This window comes from Lactuca serriola, chromosome 6, assembly GCF_051521515.1.
Source record: "Lactuca serriola cultivar US96UC23 chromosome 6, Lser_US96UC23_V15, whole genome shotgun sequence".
In the NCBI taxonomy this organism is placed as follows: Eukaryota; Viridiplantae; Streptophyta; class Magnoliopsida; order Asterales; family Asteraceae; genus Lactuca; species Lactuca serriola.
This window is the reverse complement of record NC_136413.1, coordinates 77,540,386-77,562,158: the sequence shown is the minus strand read 5'-3', so window position 1 is coordinate 77,562,158 and position 21,773 is coordinate 77,540,386. Positions and strand designations below refer to the sequence as shown.

Below are 21,773 nucleotides of genomic sequence, written 5' to 3'. Positions count from 1 at the left end.
GTTTTCTTAACTCGAGAGAGAAGGTCTTGTTTTATTAAAAGGTTTGCATGAAAGCCGTCTTCATCCTCAACATAAGTTAGGATTTGTTTTTCTTCTGAATTATTCGAATTGTTAAAAATTTCTTTATTCATTTTAACAAATGTTAACAAGTTAAAATCCTTTTTCTGAGTTCTGAAACTGAGTTTAAAGCTTTATCAAGTTGTTCTTGATGTATTTTTTGCCTATGAAGGAGATACTTACGTATAGTAACCATGGTTGGTATATATTCGTGAGTATGTTTATTTTGTGCTTGTAGAATTCTGAAATTTATATGCACTAAATCTTTCTTATTATTGAAAATCATTTCTTTATGATGAGAAATTTCAACCTCGATATTATGAATTTCTTCAAAAACTTCACTGTAAAGTGTTTTATTATATTGTAATGCCATTTAACAAGTGTTTAGAGTCTAGACCACTTTTTACTAGAACGACAGAGGGTATAATTTTATTACAATTATTACAACCAATTTGGATTATAACAACATGAATCTAAAATATAAGTGGAAATGATATTGTATATATTTTCCTTGATTTGTTTTTTGGGACGACCGGAATTTGATGAATAATATTTATTCCATACATTTGCCGACATCTCACATTTTATTTTTCTTTTTACAATTTTGGACTCACCTTTTAATTTTTATAACAAGTTTGGTCTTTTATTTTTATTTTATGGTCCCTTATTTTTTTTTTCCTTTTATAGTTTTGGCCAAGATTTTTAATATTAGTTATGAATTTGGTCCCTTACTTTTTCCTTTATGGTCTTTACCTTTTCTTTTTTGCATTTTAGCCCTTATTTTTAATGTTTAGGGATAATGACTTGAAATGGTAATCAACTTTGATTTTTGTACACATTTAGTCACCAAACTATATATATATATATATATATATATATGTGTGTGTGTGTGTGTGTGTGTGTGAGAGAGAGAGAGAGAGAGAGAGAGTTTGATTTACGTGTGAATCTTTTGAGATCTTTCACAAAGTACTAATGCCACACCCCCGAACCAGACTGCGGAAACGTCTGGGGGCTTGAGCGTGACTTCATTGTTGTAGTATCATTACAGAGTATATAATTGAAACATAACATCATCATCATCACACATTAAATATAACAACATTCATTGTTTACATCGAGTATTGCAATTGAATACTACATGCCAAATAGCTAAAGTATGATGAAACAAAATATAACTAAACATCCGTTAGTTTGTTCAGTCAAACCTTCTTCAATGGTTTCCTGATAATACAAGTTAATTTAAAAATGTCAACATAAAATATTGGTGAGTTCATAAACATGTTTGTGAAAATGATTTGTATAACTTTGAAACCACCAGAAAATCCTATATTTTTTGAAAACAGTTTAGTATGTTTGTGTCAGATCTTGTATTAATGCGTGTGTGTTATTTTTTATGAGAATGTATCATGATATTACTGATATGATAAGGAGAATGTAAAGAGAATACATCCAGACAACCCGATATTGTCCGTAAACGAGAATGCTGTCATACCAACCCCGAGGTTTAGTACCCGTACGAGTATGTTTCTAACATTTAACATTTCGACAAACTTAAAGAGTGAGGGTTTACGGCCTATTACTTTGTCAGCGCGTTCACTTCGACCCCCATGGTCTATTCTTCTCCATTTCCATCACTGTCCCGCGATGTCTTCGTCGTTCTCGCCTCGGTCTTCCATCAGGTGTGTTGCAGGACCATCTCAGGTAGTCCTTCTCGATCATCTCTATTCTCTTCACTGTTCTTTCAATCTTGATTTTTCTTCTACATTCTTTGTTTGAATGATGTTTCTCTGTTTATTTATTTATTTAAAATTTGAGTATTGACGTTGAACGGTGTGTTTTTGTTTCAATTGGAATTTTTTTAATTGATTCCATAAATTAGAGTTGTATTTTGGGTTTATTCCATGAAATCTGTTTAGGATATTAATTATTGCTTAGGATAGAAAGAATTATGTCAATTTGACATAAACATAAGTTGTTTAATAACCGAAAGGGAATATGAGATGCATGAACCCTTGTTAAATTGGGGTTTAGTTCAATGTTTGTGAATATAACCACTCGTTTGCATTCTGATTTGTTGTTTTGGGGAAACGATCCTTTGAAAAAGGTTTTGCTCTATCTGTAGGGAAAGAATTCATATGATATTTCTTAATTATGTTGACAAATGGTAAGATTACACTGCAAGTTTGCTTTAACAAAGGTCTTCTACAGCATCCTGTGCTCATCGCTTCTCAACTTCTTTAAAAACTACAAAGACCAGGACAGTTATGGTAGTTTTTGACATATTTAAGTCTCATGGTCGTATGTATCAAAGTGATTTTTAGTTTTAAATTACAATATGATGGCAAAAGAAACCTCTAGTTTGGATCGTCAAACCATGAGAATTTAGATTAGTCTTCCAAGATCACCGTCTAACTGTCTGCGAAAAGGTTAGAATAGCATGTAAATAAAACATCCTCCCAAGTACAGGGAATAAATTTCAGGAAAATCTTACAATTTTCCAGTAAATATGTATGAAAAGAAAGACACAAACATTAGCACTTCCACCCCACGTTTCCTACACTTGTGGAAACCCAAATAACTACTTTACTACTTTGACAACTTCAAACAAATAAAACTAAAATAGAAAACAACAAAAATGCTGTGAAATAAAAACGTTAACTTCATGCAGTCAAATATTTGGATACTCTAACTGGGACCGGTGCCTTCCTATCACAATAGTTCTCAAACAAACAAATATTTGGGGCTCGTGGCCTTCCCGGTTAACATTCCTGAATCTTTCTTCCAACAACATAAGTGGGAAAGTACCAGATCTGTCATCAATATTTCACAACAATTCAGTGATAGATTTAAGCTCCAACAACTTTGATGGTCTAATGACTAATGTCTCTTCCACTGTGGCATTTCTAAATCTTTCCAGAAACAAATTTTCTGGAGCAATCTCCTTTTTATGTGAGGTTGTCCATGGCTTTTTAGTTATTCTTGACCTCTCCCATAACTTTCTAAGCGGACAACTTCCAGATTGTTTGTGGCATTTCAAAGAACTACAGGTTCTTAATTTAGAACACAATAATCTGTCTGGAAGGCTTCCTGCCTCTGTTGGATCTATGATTAAGCTCGAGGCATTGGATTTATACAAGAACGATTTCTCTGAAGAATTTCCTTTGTCTGTTAAGAATTGCACGAGCTTGAAATCTTTGAATTTGGGGGCCAACAAGTTTTCTGGTAATTTACCTGTTTGGATTGGGGAAAGCTTATCTGGGTTGTATGTTCTTACGTTAAGATCAAACAACTTCTCTGGAAGCATCCCTTTACAATTATGCCAATTAGCAAGTCTTCAAATTCTAGACTTGTCGATGAACCATTTCCATGGAACCATCCCTTCATGTTTGAGTAATCTTACGATCATGGTGCAACAAGGATTCTCTCAACTACAGAATTTAGATCCTAACAGTCCATTAATAAGATATTCTTATAATGTTGACCATGTGATGATCCAGTGGCAAGGAACCGAACGTGAATTCATCAGAAGTAATATGAAGTTGTTGAGGAGCATCGACCTGTCAAGCAACAACTTAACAGGGGAAATCCCATGTCAGATCACCAATCTTGATGAACTGATTGCACTCAACTTATCAAAGAACGCTCTACTTGGAAAGATTCCATGGAAAATCGGTCAGATGAAAAACCTTTTAACTTTGGATTTATCTAGAAACAAGTTTTCAGGAGAAATACCATTAAGCATGTCTCAAATGACTTGGCTAAATTACCTAGACGTCTCAGATAATAGCTTGTCAGGGAGAATCCCATCCAGCACACAACTTCAGTCCTTTGATTCTTCAAGATACGAAGGGAACATAGGGCTATTTGGACCTCCTCTTACCAAAAAATGTCCTGGAGATGAAGAATCGGGAATACAACACATCATTGGTGAAAGTGAGGGTGAAGGTATAGACGAACTTGATGTATGGTTCTATATTGGTGGGGCCATTGGTTTCATTGTTGGATTTTGGATAGCATGTGGTTCTTTGCTTCTCAACCGTCGTGGAAGATTTGCTTTTTTTATGTTTCTTGATAGCTTCGAAGATTGGGTTTATGTGAAGATTGTGGTGTTCATTGCTAATTTGCAAAAAAGACGAACATGGATAGTCATGTAAAACCATGTTCATTTTTGTATTTGGCATTGGTTTTTAATCAATAAAATCGTCACCAACACCACGGGTGGCCATTTTCTAGTGTTGTGTGAAATAAGGCATCATAAAAAGTTCATATTTTCTAATTATATTTAAGAAAGTTTTATTTTTTATTTTTTTAACAAAAAAAAATTAATAATAACCATTAAGGGTATATAATAAAAAGGGAAAATGTCTTATGAGGTAACCATCTATCGCATTTGTTCACATTTGGTCAGTTTTTATTTTTGTACACGTGTGACCATTAAACTTACTTAAAGTATTAAAAAAAGTACCATTATGATCTGTAATTAAAGGTTACCTCGGTTTCCGACGACTTCACCGTCGACAATTAAACTTGTGAGAGTAATGAAGTTTTGCAGTTGTACACATTTAATCAGTTATTTTTTTTATACACATTTGACAAATATACTTAGGACGGACAAATTTTCTAGGAAATATAGTGCTAGAAGGATTATCCATCCATATACCTTTCTTTTCTTTATGAATATATAATAATATACACTTTATGGTTCCAAAGGGCTTATCTGTTCATTAGTAAATCAATGTTCAAGTCATCGAATCACATTGTTACATTAAATTATACCTTACCTAAGTTAAATGTTAAATCCCATTACTTAGTATTAACAACCAACAATTACCTGTAAAATTTAACTGTACTCTATATGTATTCTATCTATAGTATTACAACCATCACATAAAAGAATCTAATACACCATATATTAGCATCTAATACACCATAAACAACCGTACTTGATGTCACATCCCCCATTCCTGCAATCCATTCCTGATTGCATTCCAGCCCATTCCCGGTTGTGCATTCCAGCCTTATTCATCACCCAATTCCACTCCATGGATGCTGCTGTGGAACACCTGGATCGCCATTCCAACTGAAAAGAACTCTTCAATTTCTGCAAAGCTTTTACTACAACATAAAGAAATAATTTTTACTTCATAAGAATCCTTTTCAAAGCTTCAAATTCCAAGAAATGTTTTAAAAGTACCTTAATCAATTGAAGTATTGGCCTCGGCTCTAACAATTTCAAAGATCTCTATGCTCTCTATGACAATGATTATGGTATGACTGGTATGACTACCTTTTACAAGCTGCAAAATTATTGTCAAACTCCTGCTAACATGGACTGTTAGCACAAGAGCACTATTAATATCTCCACTCATTTTTACAATATTAATCTCTTGAAACATGTTATCACCATTTATAATGATGTTAAAAACTCATTGTCCCTCCCGTGTGAGTTGTGACCGAAGGATCAATCTCTACAAATTACAAAGTAGTTGATAAAATTTTCAAAGAATAATGTCTAAAAAACAAAAAGAAAAATTGAAAGTACGATGCTATAAATGGTAAATTCGGGAAAAAAATACAATGCCTTAATAAAATCTTGCACACAAGGTGCGTTAAACAAGATAACATCGGTGGCATGCTATAGTTATGCTGATAATATTCCTTATTTCTTATATATCAAATGTGTATTCTTATTTTTTTACTTTAATCAAAAACTATAATCTTGAGGATGTGTCTATGATCTTCCATCAAAGTAATACTCTTAAGTATAGTGTAGAAATGGAAATATCAAAATCAGTTGTTTACTTTGAACACAACCTTCAAAAATTTTTGCTATAATATAGATCAACTTTTGTTCATGAAATTAATAAGTTTCTCTTTAAACGCACCATTGTCTCTGTTAGTGTATATTAATTAAAGATATCCTTCACCCTTTTAACTGGTTCCAAATTTATTAAGCATATATGATATTTACTAAAAATAGGTATGAAATGAAACCAAATAACTAGTTAATAAGAACATCACAATAGGAGCTTTTTCATGTAAAAAAACTCAAGAAAATTGAAGAAGTTATTGGATGATCTTTTTCAAAGAGCTTGTTAATTAACAAGCTTTCAATGATTTGGTGGATCCATGAGTTTTCAACCAATTGTATATAGACAACATATACAAGGTCCCCACAAATAACAAACTAAAATAACGTTTCTATTGTGGAGATAAAATGAGCTTTTTCATTTAAAGTTTTATAATGAAAAAATTCCACCAAAAAGCTCTCTTGTTATAGATGTTCGGTAAAAAATTTACCTGCCAACATCATCGGCTTTAACTAAAACAGAATTAACTCTGAGACAAGGCAAAGAAGTTGTTGTCTTCAACATTTTAGGAGCTTCCACTATGATGGTTGTTGACCCAATCTTTAGTGATTCAAATGCTTTTGATGTGAGCCCTGTTTCTGCTGGTGGCTCTTTTGATGAACACATGATTCTATGAACAAAACTCCGATTATTTTGGATGCTCCTGCACTATTCAAGAAACCATAGCTATCATTCAGTTCTAGAATGTTGAAATCTACAGTCAAATTTTAGTAATGCACTAAGATAAACAAAGTTAATTACAAGGGGTCTATACCACATTACCAACAACAATCTCCATTTTAACAATTTTAACATTAATCAAACCGGATAAGGATATCAAAGTTAGTGGCAGATGTAACACCAATCTCATTATCCATTGAAAATCATTAGAATGAGAATACTCTTGTTCGTAATCAATATAATCAATTATTATTATCTAGCAGATATGTAGATTCATACCAATCTCGGTTTGGCATCAATTTGTTTGTTTCAATTAATTATTTCAATTTATAAAAAGACAGGTTATATTCAAACCATAGTGAAAACATGTAGCTAAAACCCAAAATTTTCAACTGGTTATGTAAAATGATGCTAAGAAAATCAAAAAATTAGGAACAAAGTTAAGAATGAACACCTTCTTTCTCTCAGAAAATCCAATTGAAGAAATGTTGCTAAAGGAGAGGGGATTTGAAGCTGAGGAGATCGGAATCGTTATTGAAATGTGCAGAGATGAAGCAGACGCCATGGGAAATAGTTACGGAAGGTTCTCTGATGAAGGCTGGAGATGAGGGTGAGGAACTTGAGCTGCAAAGAACGAACCAGACGAAGAAACGTAAGTTTCATGCATATACAGTTCTCAATGTACTCCAATAAACGGAAATCAAATGACCAAATATGCAATAGAATGAACAGTTTGAACACGGAATTAACTCTATCAATTGCTAATGTATTGTCACATTAATTAAACAACTTAATAGAAAGAACACCTGGTTGTTCAATACTGAAGACCCGGCGAATTTAAATCTGAAATCAATTTTGAATCGGCGATGAAGAGACACTGAATTAGTTGGATTGACGATGAGTTTTGAAGAGGTGCTCGCCAGTGAAGAGAGGCGACGGAGTATGTCGATCGATTGAGCGATCGAGTGTGTTTGTGTGTGTGTGTGAGAGAGAGAGAGAGAGAGAGAGTGATCAATTTTGCAGTTGATGTTGTCGTTCATCGATGCTTTGATAAGTAAGCCGCTTGACCAGAAAAGAGTGAAGGCGATCTACAGGGGCAAAATGGGAAAAATACAAATGAACGGTCAATTCAATTTTGACGTTGCGTCAAATGAACATCCAGTGTTTTGTTAAACATTTTGGTCGATGCAAAGGCTAAAATTTGTTAATAATTGTAAAAATACAAATTTTAATTGGAAATATTATCTAGTACACCTAATTAAGCGTATTAGATTTCTTCATTTGTGTGTATTAAATTAATTTAGCCTTTTATAATACGGTTTTCATTACAACCGTATTAGATGAGGGTGTATTGTATTACCTGTTTTCCAATAGTGAGAATAAACCTACTTAAGTGTATGTCTGAGGTCCATAAATGAATTTGCAGTGAGTATGTTATATTGCCCTTTGAAGATGAGTTGGTTAAACTCTGGTTGGACAAAAGTTAATTGTCACCCCTCAAACGATCACAACATAAATGTCTAATGTTAAAATCCAACCTTTTTATTTTGTCCTTTACAATTAAACCTTTTTTTTTGTTCAAAGGTACCATGCATTTTGAATTTAAAACATAGTTCAAAGTCAAAGAGAATATGCTGGAAATAGCATGTACTTCCGTTGACTTTATTTTAGCATCCTGGTTTCATGTTTTCTTTTTGAAGCATGTTTTTCTTATTAAAAACAATTTATTTTTTTTCCCTAATTAAAACACACACATACACACAGGCCACAGAACACTACCCCATGTATGTACTTTCATCTTCATCTTTTGCTATTAATGTCACTTGTTAAGTAATTTTTTTAGTCAGCTTTACCTAATAAGTACATATCAAACCAGTATATTAGACGAATACAGTATCGTGTTTATGTAATAAGCCTCTTAAACAAAAAATAATATATGTTTTGATATAACTAAGAGCAGTGCATCCAAGTTTCTTAATTTAGCAGCTGATGGTTACCTGATATACATATCCACTTTAGGTTCTTGAAGATGGATAAAGATCAAGAAACAGAGGGCAATTCAAGAACCAAAACCAAATTTTTTCCCTAAATCGATTTTCCAGTGATGAAAGTTTGGAGGTTGCGATGAAGTATTTTGAAAAAGATGCTCTCAAATGGTATCATTAATAGGAGCACAACAGAAGACTGATATGTAGTTGGACATAACATTTTGTGATCAATTACTCAAAACAAGATCATATATTAAGGTCAGAAGAAAAATGAAGAACTAGAAATCAAGATCAAACACATGAAACAAATTTATTCTTAGCAATCAGTATTCACTTCTTTCAGACATTTCATCAAACACTTGGAAGGCGGACCGACCTTTTGAAGATAATTCTTTCTTTTCATTCACATGACACTGACTAGCGATGCAAACCTGTCATGGAAGAAAGGGAGACATGTTTGATGATGCTTTTTAGGAAGTTAGAAATTTAGAAAAAAGGTTAAAAAGGTAATATCACAAGGGTGCTCAACAATTGTAGAATAGAATGTTGCAACCAACCAACATTGTTGATGGTTTAAAGGAATTTTACAACTTCAGACACCGTTTGGGAATGGTCAATTACTCAAGGCTTAGTATGTCCATCAATTGCAAATGTTTCAATTAATTGAAACATTTGTAATCAGTATCACGTTTTTGGGATTGACCCACCTCTGGAATATGGAAAATCATTAATTGAAGCTTTAATTCCACTATCTTTTCTTGATTTCCATCAAATTTTTAAGACATAACTTCATTATAAGTTGATGAGGATGTAATCTTTGTATTGATGTTATGTGTGGCATCTTCTTCAAGATCCACCTATACAGTAAAAAAAAAAAAAAAAGACAATGAATGATAATTCCTTTCGTAAAAGTAGCAAAATATTGGAATATAACAAACATTTGTCCAAAAAAAAAAAGGATCCACTTTGTAATATAAACATAAAGTTAATAATATACAAACTAGAGAAGAATCCCCCTGTTGGGGGGGTTGAAGGATATCCCTTGTAAAGTATGTTGTTGAACTGTTAAAGTACTTGGTTTAACTTTTTATAATAAGTGTTACTATACACCACAGCACACTACTCAAGTACACTAAGAACATAAATCATACATGATTACATGAGTTACCAGACACTTCTCCAAGACCATCAAATCATATCCCATATTGTTGTCTGTAAATTCACGAAATTGAGGTGAAAACATAAGAACAAAGAAAGCTTACGACTTGTATCCTATATTCGGAAGTAACAATCTGAAGTCTCAACATAAAATGCATACATATATGACTACTTGTCCCCCCACCTACTGAGAATAAAACATAAGCAGAACAAAGGTGGTGTGGAGGAGCATAGGTTAATCATTTTCCCTGAAACAACGAACCAAGAGCAAAGTTAAATTAAATATCGAGATGGGCACAAAATAAGTTTACTTAAAACTACAAACATAATACACACCTTTAACTGACATTCTATGAAACATTATCAACAGGTACAAGTCTAACTATTATAACCATCAATTAGCTGACCCAAAAAAACCTCTTAGAACGAAATCATAATACCATTTATAATTTCAGTGGTAGATGCTGCTGACCTGTCAAGTCGAGATATTGAAAATATCAAGAGACGAATTGCTGATGTGCTTCAACCTTCTGCTCATTTTTTATAATTTCAGAGGGATTTGGTCAAAACTATGCTCATTTTTTAATCGATGATTTCATTTTTTTATAATTTCAGTGGTGTATGAGCAGAAGTTTGACTTTGAAACATGTTTTTTTTTTCTGAATTCTAATTGTTTGAACACTTACCGGTCTTGGTCTTGGTCTTGCTTTCCAATACGACCATCCAAAGTCAAATGTAAACCACTAAAACGGTATATGAAACATCATGATTAAGAAAGATTGTGCTGTTGATGCTGAAAAGTAATCTTACCGGTTCTTCGAAAATTTTCACCGAGCACTTGATGTGCATCTTCAAACCTGTCAGATTTGAACATCAAAAACAATGTAATAAGGCCCAAAATTAGTTTTTTCACAGAGCAGGTTTATCCAAAATTAAAAGAGGAAATGTCATGATTGATTAAATAGGAAACACCTACCAAGAACGTTCACATGGAACTGATGAATAACAGAAGAAAGCAGCGATGGTTACTGAAGCTTTTGGTACATAGCCCAACAGAAGTTCCTTCTGTTACATAAGCAATATTTTCAAACATCCGATAGGAATGAAATAATTGGAAAATCCAGAAAAAAAGTTCTACCCTGGTCATCTGATAGGGCAGAAACTGAACTTGTATATCTATTAATATGCTTATTAAAGTTTTACCGGTGTAGATTGCGATTGTTGGTGATAAAATCAAAAATTTTCAAGCATAAGTGGAATATAATAATATTTAGCAAATAATATAGGTAGTAGTAATGAATCATCCTAAAATTCTTTCCGACTTCTATTACTTATACCGATACCAATCAACCTCTGATGAAAAAAATGCCCCACAATACTCACCCATACAGGAACAATTCCCACAATCATAATAAACATCCAAGGTAGAGTTGAATAATAGATTCCTGTATCACAAAATGTTTATAATTCTTATATTAACATAAATTCATGAGAAACCAAAGGGTGTTAAAATGTCTAACTTGCAGAGGCAAGGAAGAAAGAGAGAAATTTTGAAACTGAATATGGACAGAAATCAATATCAAATACAAAGGACAGACAACATACCTAGAAATTCAAACTACAATTGAGTGTAGTCGGCTAAAGGCGGATACAAAGGCGAACCGTTTGTTGGCGACTAAAACGTCAAACCTAGAATGCAAACTTAAACACATAGAGTTGGAAAGGAAGCAACAATAAAGAGCATACGTAGATGTGAATTGTGATATAGTATTTCAAAAATCAATAATATTTGTAGAGAAAGAGTTTGAATTTACATACCTTCTTAATTGGAATTGTTGGATTCCTAACTGTAAGTGCTCGAAGTTAAAGACGGTGGAAACGATATTTCGTAATCAAAGAAAGAATGCATTAATACGACGGTGGTGGGAATTTGCATATATTCACAAAGATTAGAGAAACTTTTTATGTATTGAGAGCAAGAAAGAGTTCACAATTGACTTACCTTATAAGTCGTAATTGTTTGAGTCCAAATTGTAAGTGCTTGGAGAAAAGATGGTGGTTGAGAGGCTCTGAAACGAAGAAGGAAAGGTATGTTATTTGTTGTTTTTTTGCCGTCATTTTTCAAAATGTAAATGTATGGATTCGATTATATTGTTGGTATTCTATACCTTAGAAGGTAGCTAAGGGCATGGTTTAAATGGTGTTTAAAATATGATAAATGCTTCCACCGATTGGAATGGTTGTATTAGTAGTTTATTTGACACGTTCATTTAAATATTATGTGTGACAAATTATTGAAATAAGACCATTATGTATAAAAAAATATGCCACAAGGACTAATATAATTTTAAACTAAAACATGAATAAAGTTCAAATTTAGTACTAACTGTATGTTGAAATCAACTAAAAACATAGAAAGAAAAATGATATATTTTACAAATTATAAAAATATATGGTAATTTTATTTCTTGATGAGTTTTCTAATATATAAGATAGAAAATAAATGAAGGTTGTAAGCAAAGGTGAATAAAATGAAACAAAAACAATAGAAGGAACAAAGACAAAAAGTCGACACAAAAATGTAAACAAAAAATCAAAATCAAATAAAAACAATGTTGTATATCAAACTAAATGACACGCAAGGAAACCGACAAATAATATTGCGAATTATATGTCGATTAGTTGCGAATAATAAATTCAATTATTATTATTATATTTACCAAGTTTCGTCCAAAAACCAGATCTATCCTTCTCGATTAGATCTGATTATAAGAAAGGTAGAAGAAGACTGTCCTGTTATTGGACGAATTAAACACAAGACAGAAAAATAAAACCGACCTGTTGATTGCTGACTTGATCTTGAAGCAACAGCACGGATCAGATTCCTATCCTTAAAGGTTTTTACTTCCCTTCTACTGGCTATAAGCAACAGAGTAAAACCCCAGGATTTAATGCAGCTTGATCGATATTCCAACAGCACTGGAAATCGACAAACACAAAGCGACTACTCGGAAACTAGAAGAAAAAACGCAGAGAGAGAGTGAGAGCTTTCAGATTTTCGTGAGTGTTCATGTGGCTCCTAGGGAGCTGTATTTATAAGTATTGTAACCCTAGAAGGCGTCAAACGGGCCCCCATAGGCCGGCCCCCAGAAACCCTAGGGCGACAGCTTGCACTCCAAGCAATCCGTTTCCAGATCCTTCTAGAATACCCTGACTTGGCCTCCACGAAGTCAACAGCAGTCAACCATTTGACCTGAATCGGTCAAACCGAATTGACCCGAACTCGTCAAAAATAAAAGCTCCTCAGCTCCCAGCGACCGATGCGTCGTGCGAAGTGCAAAGTGCGCCTAAATCGCGCCATTTCGCGCACTCGCGGCGTCGGCTAGTGCTAGGCTAAGCTAGGCGCGCGCGTCGGCTTGGCCCAATCCTTTGATCCACTAAAGCCTTTGAAGGCTTACCAAGGGAATAGGCTTATAAAACCTCAAAAGTTTCTTCTCCCCACCAATGTGGGATACAAAGGAAATTGCCAACTTGCAATTCCTTTATATATAAAATTCCAACAATCCCCCACCAAGTTGGTAAGTTTCCTTTCACTCAGACAGATGATGTCATTTGGGTGTCACGAAGATTAAACCCTAGTTTAATGAGAACAAACAAGAAGAGACCGATTCAATGGTATCCTTATAGGTTTAAACCATGAACCTAAATGACCTCTCTGGTTTACCCCCACACATCACAAGTCATATTTGTGTTCTCCCTGAGCGCTATTATGGCCATGCGCTATAAATCCTTTTCATGACCCTTTAGAAGATAAACCACTAATCTTCACTTGAGGCGGCACCACCTCTAGATCATATAGGCATAGTTTTACAACATATTCGTTGCTTAGATATCTCCAAAACTATGTTAAGAGTCGTAACTCGACCTTATTCTCGGCAACGACGCACTATCCTACCTCACATGGATCTATCATGAATGATAGTACCTTCTATCGTTAGTAATTTCGTTGTTACCCTTTAAACTTGAAAATTAGGAGCACTAATGTCAAGTTGGGTTTCCTTCACTAAACGATTCTATTATGGTTTTAGACCCATGACTCTCGTGGTAGATGTAACCAAATCTCTCGTCAGAGGTTTGGTAAACGGATCTGCCAAGTTCCTACTTGTCTTGACATAGACAACCTTGATGGTACCACTTTCAATTAGTTGTCTCACAAAATTGTGTCGCAGACCTACATGTCTTGACCTCCCATTATATACCGCATTATATAATTTAGACAGTGTGGCCTCACTGTCACAGTACATGGGTACTGAAGGCATCGGAATATCCCACAAACATATATCCATAAGTAGATCTCGAATCCACTCTGCCTCTTTGCCTGCTGCTGCTAAGGCAATTAGCTCTGCTTCCATCGTTGAATGAGCTATGCATGTCTGTTTCTTTCTCGCCCAAGAAATAGCACCACCAGCTAGAGTATAAATCAAACCACTTGTGGATTTTGAATCACTGGTGTGATCAATCCAGCTGGCATCAGAATAACCTTCAAGTATTCCATTAGATGACGAATATGTCAATTCAAAAGTACTTGTCCTTTTCAGGTATCCTAGTACTCTACCCACTGCCTTCCAGTGCTCCGTCCCTGGATTAATTGTATATTGACTCAATTTGCTTACAGCGAATGCGATGTCAGGTCGCGTGCAGTGAGTAGCATACATCATGCTCCCAACTGCACTAGCATATTCCAGTTGAGCCACAGCTCGACCAGAATTCACCTTAAGTTTCACACTTGAATCAAAAGGAGTGTTAAATTCCTTAATGTTCAAATGTTGAAACTTTGTCAGAATTTTCTCTATGTAATGAGATTGACTCAGAGAAATCTGACCACCTGTCCTCTTCACCTTGATACCAAGAATAGTATCTACTTCTCCAAGATCTTTCATCTTAAAGTTCGAGGATAGGTATTTCTTCGTCTCAAGAATACCTTCTAGGTGAGTGCCAATGATCAACATATCATCAACATAAAGACATATAACTACTATGTAATCAGATGTATGTTTAGAGTAAATACATCTGTCAGCACTATTGTGCTGAAAACCAAAGGCAGTCACAGTGGTGTCAAATCTCTCATGCCACTGTTTAGGAGCTTGTTTCAACCCGTACAAAGACTTAACAAGTCTACATACTTTGTTTTCTTGTCCAGGTATTACGAAACCTTCAGGTTGCTCCAGGTAAATCTCCTCTTTGAGAAAACCATTCAGAAAGGCTGTCTTCACATCCATTTGATGAATGTACAATCCTTTCAAAGCTGATATTGCTATGAGAGTTCTAATTGAACTAATTCTAGCAACTGGGGCATAGGTATCAAAGTAATCGATCCCTTCTCGCTGCCTATAGCCCTTTGCAACCAACCTTGCTTTATAGGCAGATATGGATCCGTCAGGATGATATTTCTTCTTGAATATCCATTTGGATCCTATGGGTCTTCTCCCCTTGGGTAGATCAGCTAACTCCCAAGTTCCATTACCCATAATTGAATCCATTTCGTCATTGATTGCTTCCTTCCACAGAGGAGCATCCCGAGACGTCATGGCTTCATTAAAGGTCTTAGGATCAACATCCAAATTAATTGAAAAGATGACCTCTCTCGTCACTTTCTTTTGTGTTCCTTCGACCAAATAAGAATAGAAATCTTCTCCAAAGGTTTTCTCAGTTCTAGCCCTAGTACTTCTCTTTGGTTCCTCCACAATGGGAGGAGGTGGGAGCATTTCTCGAGAGGTACTTGTAGGTGTTGTATGACTAGAGTTTCCTTCATCCTTAGAAAACTTGTCCTCAAAGAATTCCACATCTCTGGATTCCACAACAACACCTGAACCAATATCTAGTAACCGGTAAGCTTTGCTATTTTGAGCATATCCAATAAATATACTCTTATTAGCTTGTGCTCCCAATTTTGTTCGCTTAGGATCAGGAGTCCGATAATAAGCAACACACCCCCACACTTTCAAATAGTCTAGGTTAGGCTTTCTACCTTTCCACAACTCATAAGGGCTTGTAGGGATCACACGACTAGTGATCCTATTATGAACATAACAAGCAGTCAATAGTGCTTACCCCCATAGATTGTTTGGTTGACCCGATTGGTTCAACATACAGTTGACCATCTCACAAAGGGTTCGGTTCTTTCTTTCAGCCAAACCATTCTGTTGGGGAGTGTATGGTGATGTTCTCTCATGTTTGATTCCATTCTCTTCGCAGAATGTGTCAAACTCTAGGTTGAAATATTCTCCGCCTCTGTCCGAGTGAAGAATTTTGATGTGTTTTTCAAATTGATTTTCGACCTCAGCCTTATATCGTTTAAATGCATCAAAAGCTTCATCTTTTGATCTCAGCAAGTAAACATGCAAATATCTACTGAAGTCATCACAAAATGTGATGAAATACCTTTTTCCTCCTCGAGTAAGGATTCCATTTAACTCACATATATCAGAATGAATCAACTCAAGTAATGAAGTGTTTCTCTTAACTGATGGAAATGGTTTCTTAGTGAACTTTGATTTTACACATGTTTCACATTTTTCAAAATCTTTTTTGTCGTATTTTAACATACCTTTAGTTTGCATTTTTTCAATGTTTTTAACATTAGTGTGAGCTAAACGTTTATGCCATAAAGAAATTGAACAAACAATATAACCAGAAAAGTTCACTTCATTCACATTAGCAACCAATCCATCAATTACATCATTACCAACTCTCGACACACTAGCAACACTAGAAACACCACACTCAACACTAGGACTACTCACATTACCCTCATCACTAAGACATAAGCGATACATTCCCGAAGTATTGTTCGCCCACCCAACATGTCTTCTTCCTTTAGTGATCACAATTTTGCCTCTCTCAACCACCATCTTGAACCCATCCTTGTCAAACTTGTCCGCAGAAACCAAACCGTTCGAGATGGTAGGAACATGAAGAACATCTCGAAGAGTCACCCATTCACCACGTGTGAACTTCAACCGAACATCACCCTTTCCTAGAACTTCAGCTCTGTGGCCATCAGCACAGACGACAACCGTTCCTTGTGGCATGGGGTGGTAGGTGCTAAAGCTCTCTCGATGCCCACAAACATGCACTGTGGCTCCAGTGTCCACGAACCAACCTCGAGCACAGATTGCTCGAGTAAGAGAGGAGATCATGAAAATCTCTCCAAGGTTCACACTAGCCACCATGTCAGTCACCTTCTCGATTGCGTGTGCAACCGGTACTGATTTGCGATCTTTTCATTCTCTCACATAGTGCCCAATCTCTCCGCAGACGTGGCAAGGACCGGCCCTTTTTGGCTTTGAGTTAGGATTCTGATGACCCGATTTTTTGAAGCTTTTTTTCTTGGGTCCAAAGTTCTTCTTGTTCTGTCCCCCAGATTTGCCTTTGTGGCTAGGACTCCTAGCTGACACTTGATGCACACTTTGTCCAACTTTACCTCGCTTGTCCCTGATGCGAGTTTCCTCCTCAATGCGGAGGTGTTTCATCAGATCATCCAAGGAGTAGTCCTCAGACTTGTGCATCATTCTCTTAGAGAAATCTTTCCACGAAGGTGACAGTTTTGCGATGATCGCACCAACCTGAAAGAGTTCTGGAAGAGAGATGGTGAGTGCGTTCAACTTGTTGACTATGACTTGGAGTTCATGCACTTGCTCCATAATCGATTTGTCATCAACCATTTGAAACTCAAGATACTTGGACACTAGGTACTTGTTAGTACCTTCCTCATGTGCCTTGTACTTAAGTTCCAACGCATTCCATAGCTCTTTCGGATCTTTGACCGGCGAGTAAAGATCATAGAGCCGATCAGATAGGGAATTCTTGATGTGACCCACACATAATTCCTCGGATTCTCTACGTAGAATCCTTTGCTTTTCTAGTTCTGTAATGACCGCTGGGTCTACAGATTCCCCCTCCTTGGGAATTGGATCATCAAGAATTGGTGGCAGTTTTGGGTCCAACACAAAGGAGAGCTTCAAGACATGAAGCATGAACTTGACCTTTTCGGCCCAACGAGTGTAGTTCTGACCATCGAATTGGTCAAGTTTGGCAAACTCTTGGTTCATGAAGTGGAGGCTAGCAGTAGTGTCCATTAGTCTGTTGATTTATCACAAAAACTAAAAACCTTTAAGATTGTTGTATATCAAACTAAAAGACACGCAAGGAAACCGACAAATAATATTGTGATTTATATGTCGATTAGTTGCGAATAATAAATTCAATTATTATTATTATATTTACCAAGTTCCGTCCAGAAACCAGATCTATCCTTCTCGATTAGATCTGATTATAAGAAAGGTAGAAGAAGACTGTCCTGTTATTGGACGAATTAAACACAAGAAAGAAAAATAAAACCAACCTGTTGATTGCTGAATTGATCTTGAAGCAACTGTACGGATCAGATTCCTGTCCTTAAAGGTTTTTACTTTGCTTCTACTGGCTGTAAGCAACAGAGTAAAACCCCAGGATTTAATGCAGCTTGATCGATATTCCAACAGCACTGGAAATCGAGAAACACAAAGCGACTACTCGGAAACTAGAAGAAAAAACACACACAGAGAGAGAGAGAGAGAGAGTGAGAGCTTTTAGTTTTTCGTGAGTGTTCATGTGGCTCCTAGGGAGCTGTATTTATAGGTATTGTAACCCTAGAAGGCGTCAAACGGGCCCCCATAGGTCGGCCCCAGAAACCCTAGGGCGACAGCTTGCTCTCCAAGCAAGCCGCTTGGCCTCCACGAAGTGCAAAGTGCGCCTAAATCACGCCATTTCGCGCACTCGCAGCGTCGGCTAGTGCTAGGCGCGCGTGTGGGCTTGGCCCAATCCTTTGATCCACTAAAGCCTTTGAAGGCTTACCAAGGGAATAGGCTTATAAACCCTCAAAAGTTTCTTCTCCCCACCAATGTGGGATACAAAGGAAATTGCCAACTTGCAATTCCTTTATATATAAAATTCCAACAAACAATATATGACCTACCGAAATTCCAAAATACAACAGGAGCACAGGTTGTTGGTGGTGGTAATTGAGCACAGTCAAATCCATAAAGTCGAAGACATCGCTCAAAAACACAGAAGGATCAGAAGGAATAGCAATTGAATGGAAAATCACCATATAATTGAAACATTTCACAACATATCGGAATTCGTCACAGAAACATATAGAAATTCGTAGCCTTCAACATACCAGAATTTGTCACAGCAATAGATAGATATTCCTAGTCCCCTTCTTATATCATTAATGAAAATCCTGAAATAAGATTTCAGAATATCACTTACCAAATATTAGAGTAAACGCAAAAAGTTAATGGGGTGATTTTGTCATTATTAAAGTGTTTTTAACACATTTTTGACTAATATACAAAGAATAAGTCTTCAATTAGAAAATTATTCTTCATGATGCAAGAAATATTATGTTTTTTGTTATTCAACTTTTGTCACTAACATACAACACAATGCAAAAAAAAAATGTAAAAAAAAAAAAAAAAAAAAAAACAGTCCCGTGGTTCACTATGGGATCACCAGGGTATTGTTGACTCATCTTCTTCTTTTAGAATATCAAAAGTAGCATTCTTTATGATAAATGACTAACGATTTCATCTACTATTGTAAAAGCTTTAGTCTTTATGATAAATAACCAATAATATATGGGTGGTGATTCCTAGATTAAACTAATTCTTATTTAGGATGCATTCTTTTGAACGCTTTTCGAAGTTTCTTCAGGTAACTGTATCAGGTTTTTTTTTCCAGTTTATGGTTGTTTTACAACTTACTTTGGTTGTCATTTTGACCTTTTTGCCCCTGTGAGGCTGTGACTTACTTGATTTTTGTTCCAATCTTGATTGCAGTATACCCCTGCTGTTGATACACTTAGATGCAATCCAAGTTAACCACACCGGAGATTAAGATAATAACTATTTGTATAGAACTTTTAGTCTGTGGTGAAAAGAGTCATTTTGTAGTTGTTTTTTTTTTTTTTTTTTTTTTTTGAAATTGGCCATTAACTGTCACTGTGTGTGGACGTTTTGGGCCAAGATATTGAATTATTTGTTTGTCTATAGTATCCCTTCTTTCATAGTTCTTTTTATTGAAAAGAGTCATCTTGTTTGTGTATATGCAATCATTTTTTCTTTAACATATAGTAATAAATACGTATTAGTTAAACACTTTAAGCATGCCTTTAGTCGTATTATGTATCCAATTGTATTGAATCAAACCATCCTTATATTACATTAAACACTTTTGGTCTTAAATGAGTCAGACTAAACTTTCTGTTTATACTTGAATGAGTGAATTATTTGAGACTAAAATCTGTTGGAATGCAGTTTTAACATTGAAAAGAATTTGTTCTTCTTTTCTTCATATGAATTGATGATCAACAGCATTTGTATGAAAGTGTTTTGAAATGAGAGCATAGATTCTTCTCATTACAATTTGTAAATGTTTGTATATATCATACATCGGATTCTTGTCATTACAATTTGTAAATGTTTTTAAATGTTTCTATCGGCACGAAGAGCATAGATTCACGCATGTGTAATTGAAATGTCAGAACAGGTTGGGTGTGAAATAATTGATAAGTTGGGTAAACTGAAAAAGTAATGGTTTTTCTAAACATTTACAAATTGTAATGACAAGAATCTATGCTCTTATTTCAAAACATTCTCATACAAATGTTGTTGATCATCACATTTGTAGATCATCAATTCATGTGAAGAAAAGAAGAACAGATTCTTTTCAATGTTAAAACCATAGTTACCAGAAACGTCCAACTAGTGGCGTCCCACGTACCGAAACGGCATGTACCCAATCAACGTGAAATCGGTCCGGTACATGAAATATTAGCGAACCTCAATTGGATACGATCGATCCCAATCGCGATCCCAGTCGATCCTAAAAGCGAACCCAATCGATCCTAATAGCGTTCCTGGAGTCAAAATCGGGCGTACCTGGAGTCAAAATCGATTTTACTGGAGTCAAAATCGATCGTACCTGAAGTCGATTTTATTGCTTCTAATCGGATTTTATGCATCGATGACATGGCGATTTGAGTGGGAGATAAGCCGCGGTTTTCACTATCTGTTCGATTTCTCCAATCGTCGGGTTCGATTTCTCCAATCGTCAACTGTCTAGATACGATGGAACGATGTTTAGTTTTCTTAATGTTAATCACTTAATTGCACAGTGTAAATTGCAAGTCTTTGAGTTCATATATTGACCTTGTATTGGACACCCAAAATCAAACTCAATTATAGCTTTCTATCTTAAACATCTGCACTTAATTTTGTTATTTCTAATTTTATATTTTCCATTACAAATTGTGTATCCGATATTCCGATTGTGAAGAATGACATTTGGAAGAAAAAAAGAGTCTCGGCCCCAAAAAACAATCCATATTGATGATGAGGTTCAACAAACAGCCCCAAAAAACAATGTTGAGAAAGATCCATGAAAACCACTCCATGAAGAAGTTACATATGAAGAAGTTCAAGGAAACAAGAATAGTGGAGGTTCTAAACGTTGGACCAGTAACCACCGTAAAGGCAAATATACAAGCTCTTATACTCGAATCCATGTTCACTTTTTTGGACCTCCTGTGGGGAAAACAGCTGAAATCAAAAGGTGTCTAGTTCTTGTTAAAAGTAACCGTTATTATGACATTCTATATAATAGGGTGAAAGAAGCGAAAAAGAAAGGTGTTGCTGCCAAATCATTGAAGAACTCGTTGCTCTCAAAAAATTCAACTTCAAAAAGTAGGATTGAAGATTTATTTAAGATGCTCAAGACAGAGGAGGTTGAAATGAATATAGTTTGAGGCTTGTGTGCTAATGCGATTCCGTTTAATGTGCTACGGAACCCACAATTCCTTGAAATGATTCAAGCCATTAAGAAAGCACCGGAAGGTTACAAACCACCTTCATATGAAAAAGCCAGAACTTCGTTGCTTGATCAATGTGTGAGACAAGTGGGCAAAGAACTTGATCCCGTCAAAGACACGTGGTTA

The 21,773-nt window shown here is 35.4% G+C and overlaps 2 protein-coding genes and 1 long non-coding RNA gene across 15 annotated transcripts; 1 reads left to right on the top strand and 2 right to left on the bottom strand.

The window, feature by feature from the left end:
- Positions 1-2,930: 2,930 nt before the first annotated feature.
- On the top strand, positions 2,931-4,211 carry LOC145059927 (receptor-like protein EIX2). Its single transcript, XM_079007687.1, has one exon. The coding sequence runs from the start codon at positions 2,931-2,933 to the stop codon at positions 4,209-4,211; it is 1,281 nt and encodes a 426-aa protein (XP_078863813.1).
- Positions 4,212-4,752: 541 nt separating this feature from the next.
- On the bottom strand, positions 4,753-7,644 carry LOC145060574 (protein CHLORORESPIRATORY REDUCTION 42, chloroplastic-like). 3 transcript variants are annotated; one of them, XR_013686818.1, is made up of 5 exons: positions 7,394-7,644; positions 7,042-7,211; positions 6,358-6,575; positions 5,252-5,389; positions 4,753-5,172 (listed from the first exon to the last, which is right to left on the bottom strand). XR_013686818.1 is itself a non-coding variant. In XM_079008219.1 (5 exons), exons 2-4 carry the CDS (start codon positions 7,150-7,152, stop codon positions 5,519-5,521), a joined length of 336 nt encoding a protein of 111 aa, XP_078864345.1. In that variant the 5' UTR covers positions 7,153-7,211; positions 7,394-7,644; the 3' UTR covers positions 4,753-5,172; positions 5,252-5,518. The 3 variants fall into 3 exon arrangements, 1 of the variants encoding a protein (XP_078864345.1); XM_079008219.1 differs by having other exon boundaries at positions 5,252-5,525; XR_013686817.1 differs by having other exon boundaries at positions 5,252-6,570.
- A 1,108-nt stretch (positions 7,645-8,752) lies between these two features.
- Positions 8,753-20,989, bottom strand: LOC145059210 (uncharacterized). 11 transcript variants are annotated; one of them, XR_013686701.1, is made up of 10 exons: positions 18,957-19,679; positions 11,736-11,802; positions 11,552-11,580; positions 11,339-11,422; positions 11,117-11,178; positions 10,710-10,798; positions 10,420-10,590; positions 9,838-10,205; positions 9,283-9,432; positions 8,753-9,006 (listed from the first exon to the last, which is right to left on the bottom strand). It is a non-coding gene; the product is annotated as an uncharacterized LOC145059210 (long non-coding RNA). The 11 variants fall into 11 exon arrangements; XR_013686700.1 differs by having other exon boundaries at positions 8,753-9,432; XR_013686694.1 differs by lacking the exons at positions 8,753-9,006; positions 9,283-9,432 and adding an exon at positions 20,561-20,989 and having other exon boundaries at positions 9,515-10,205; positions 18,957-19,019.
- Positions 20,990-21,773: the final 784 nt, after the last annotated feature.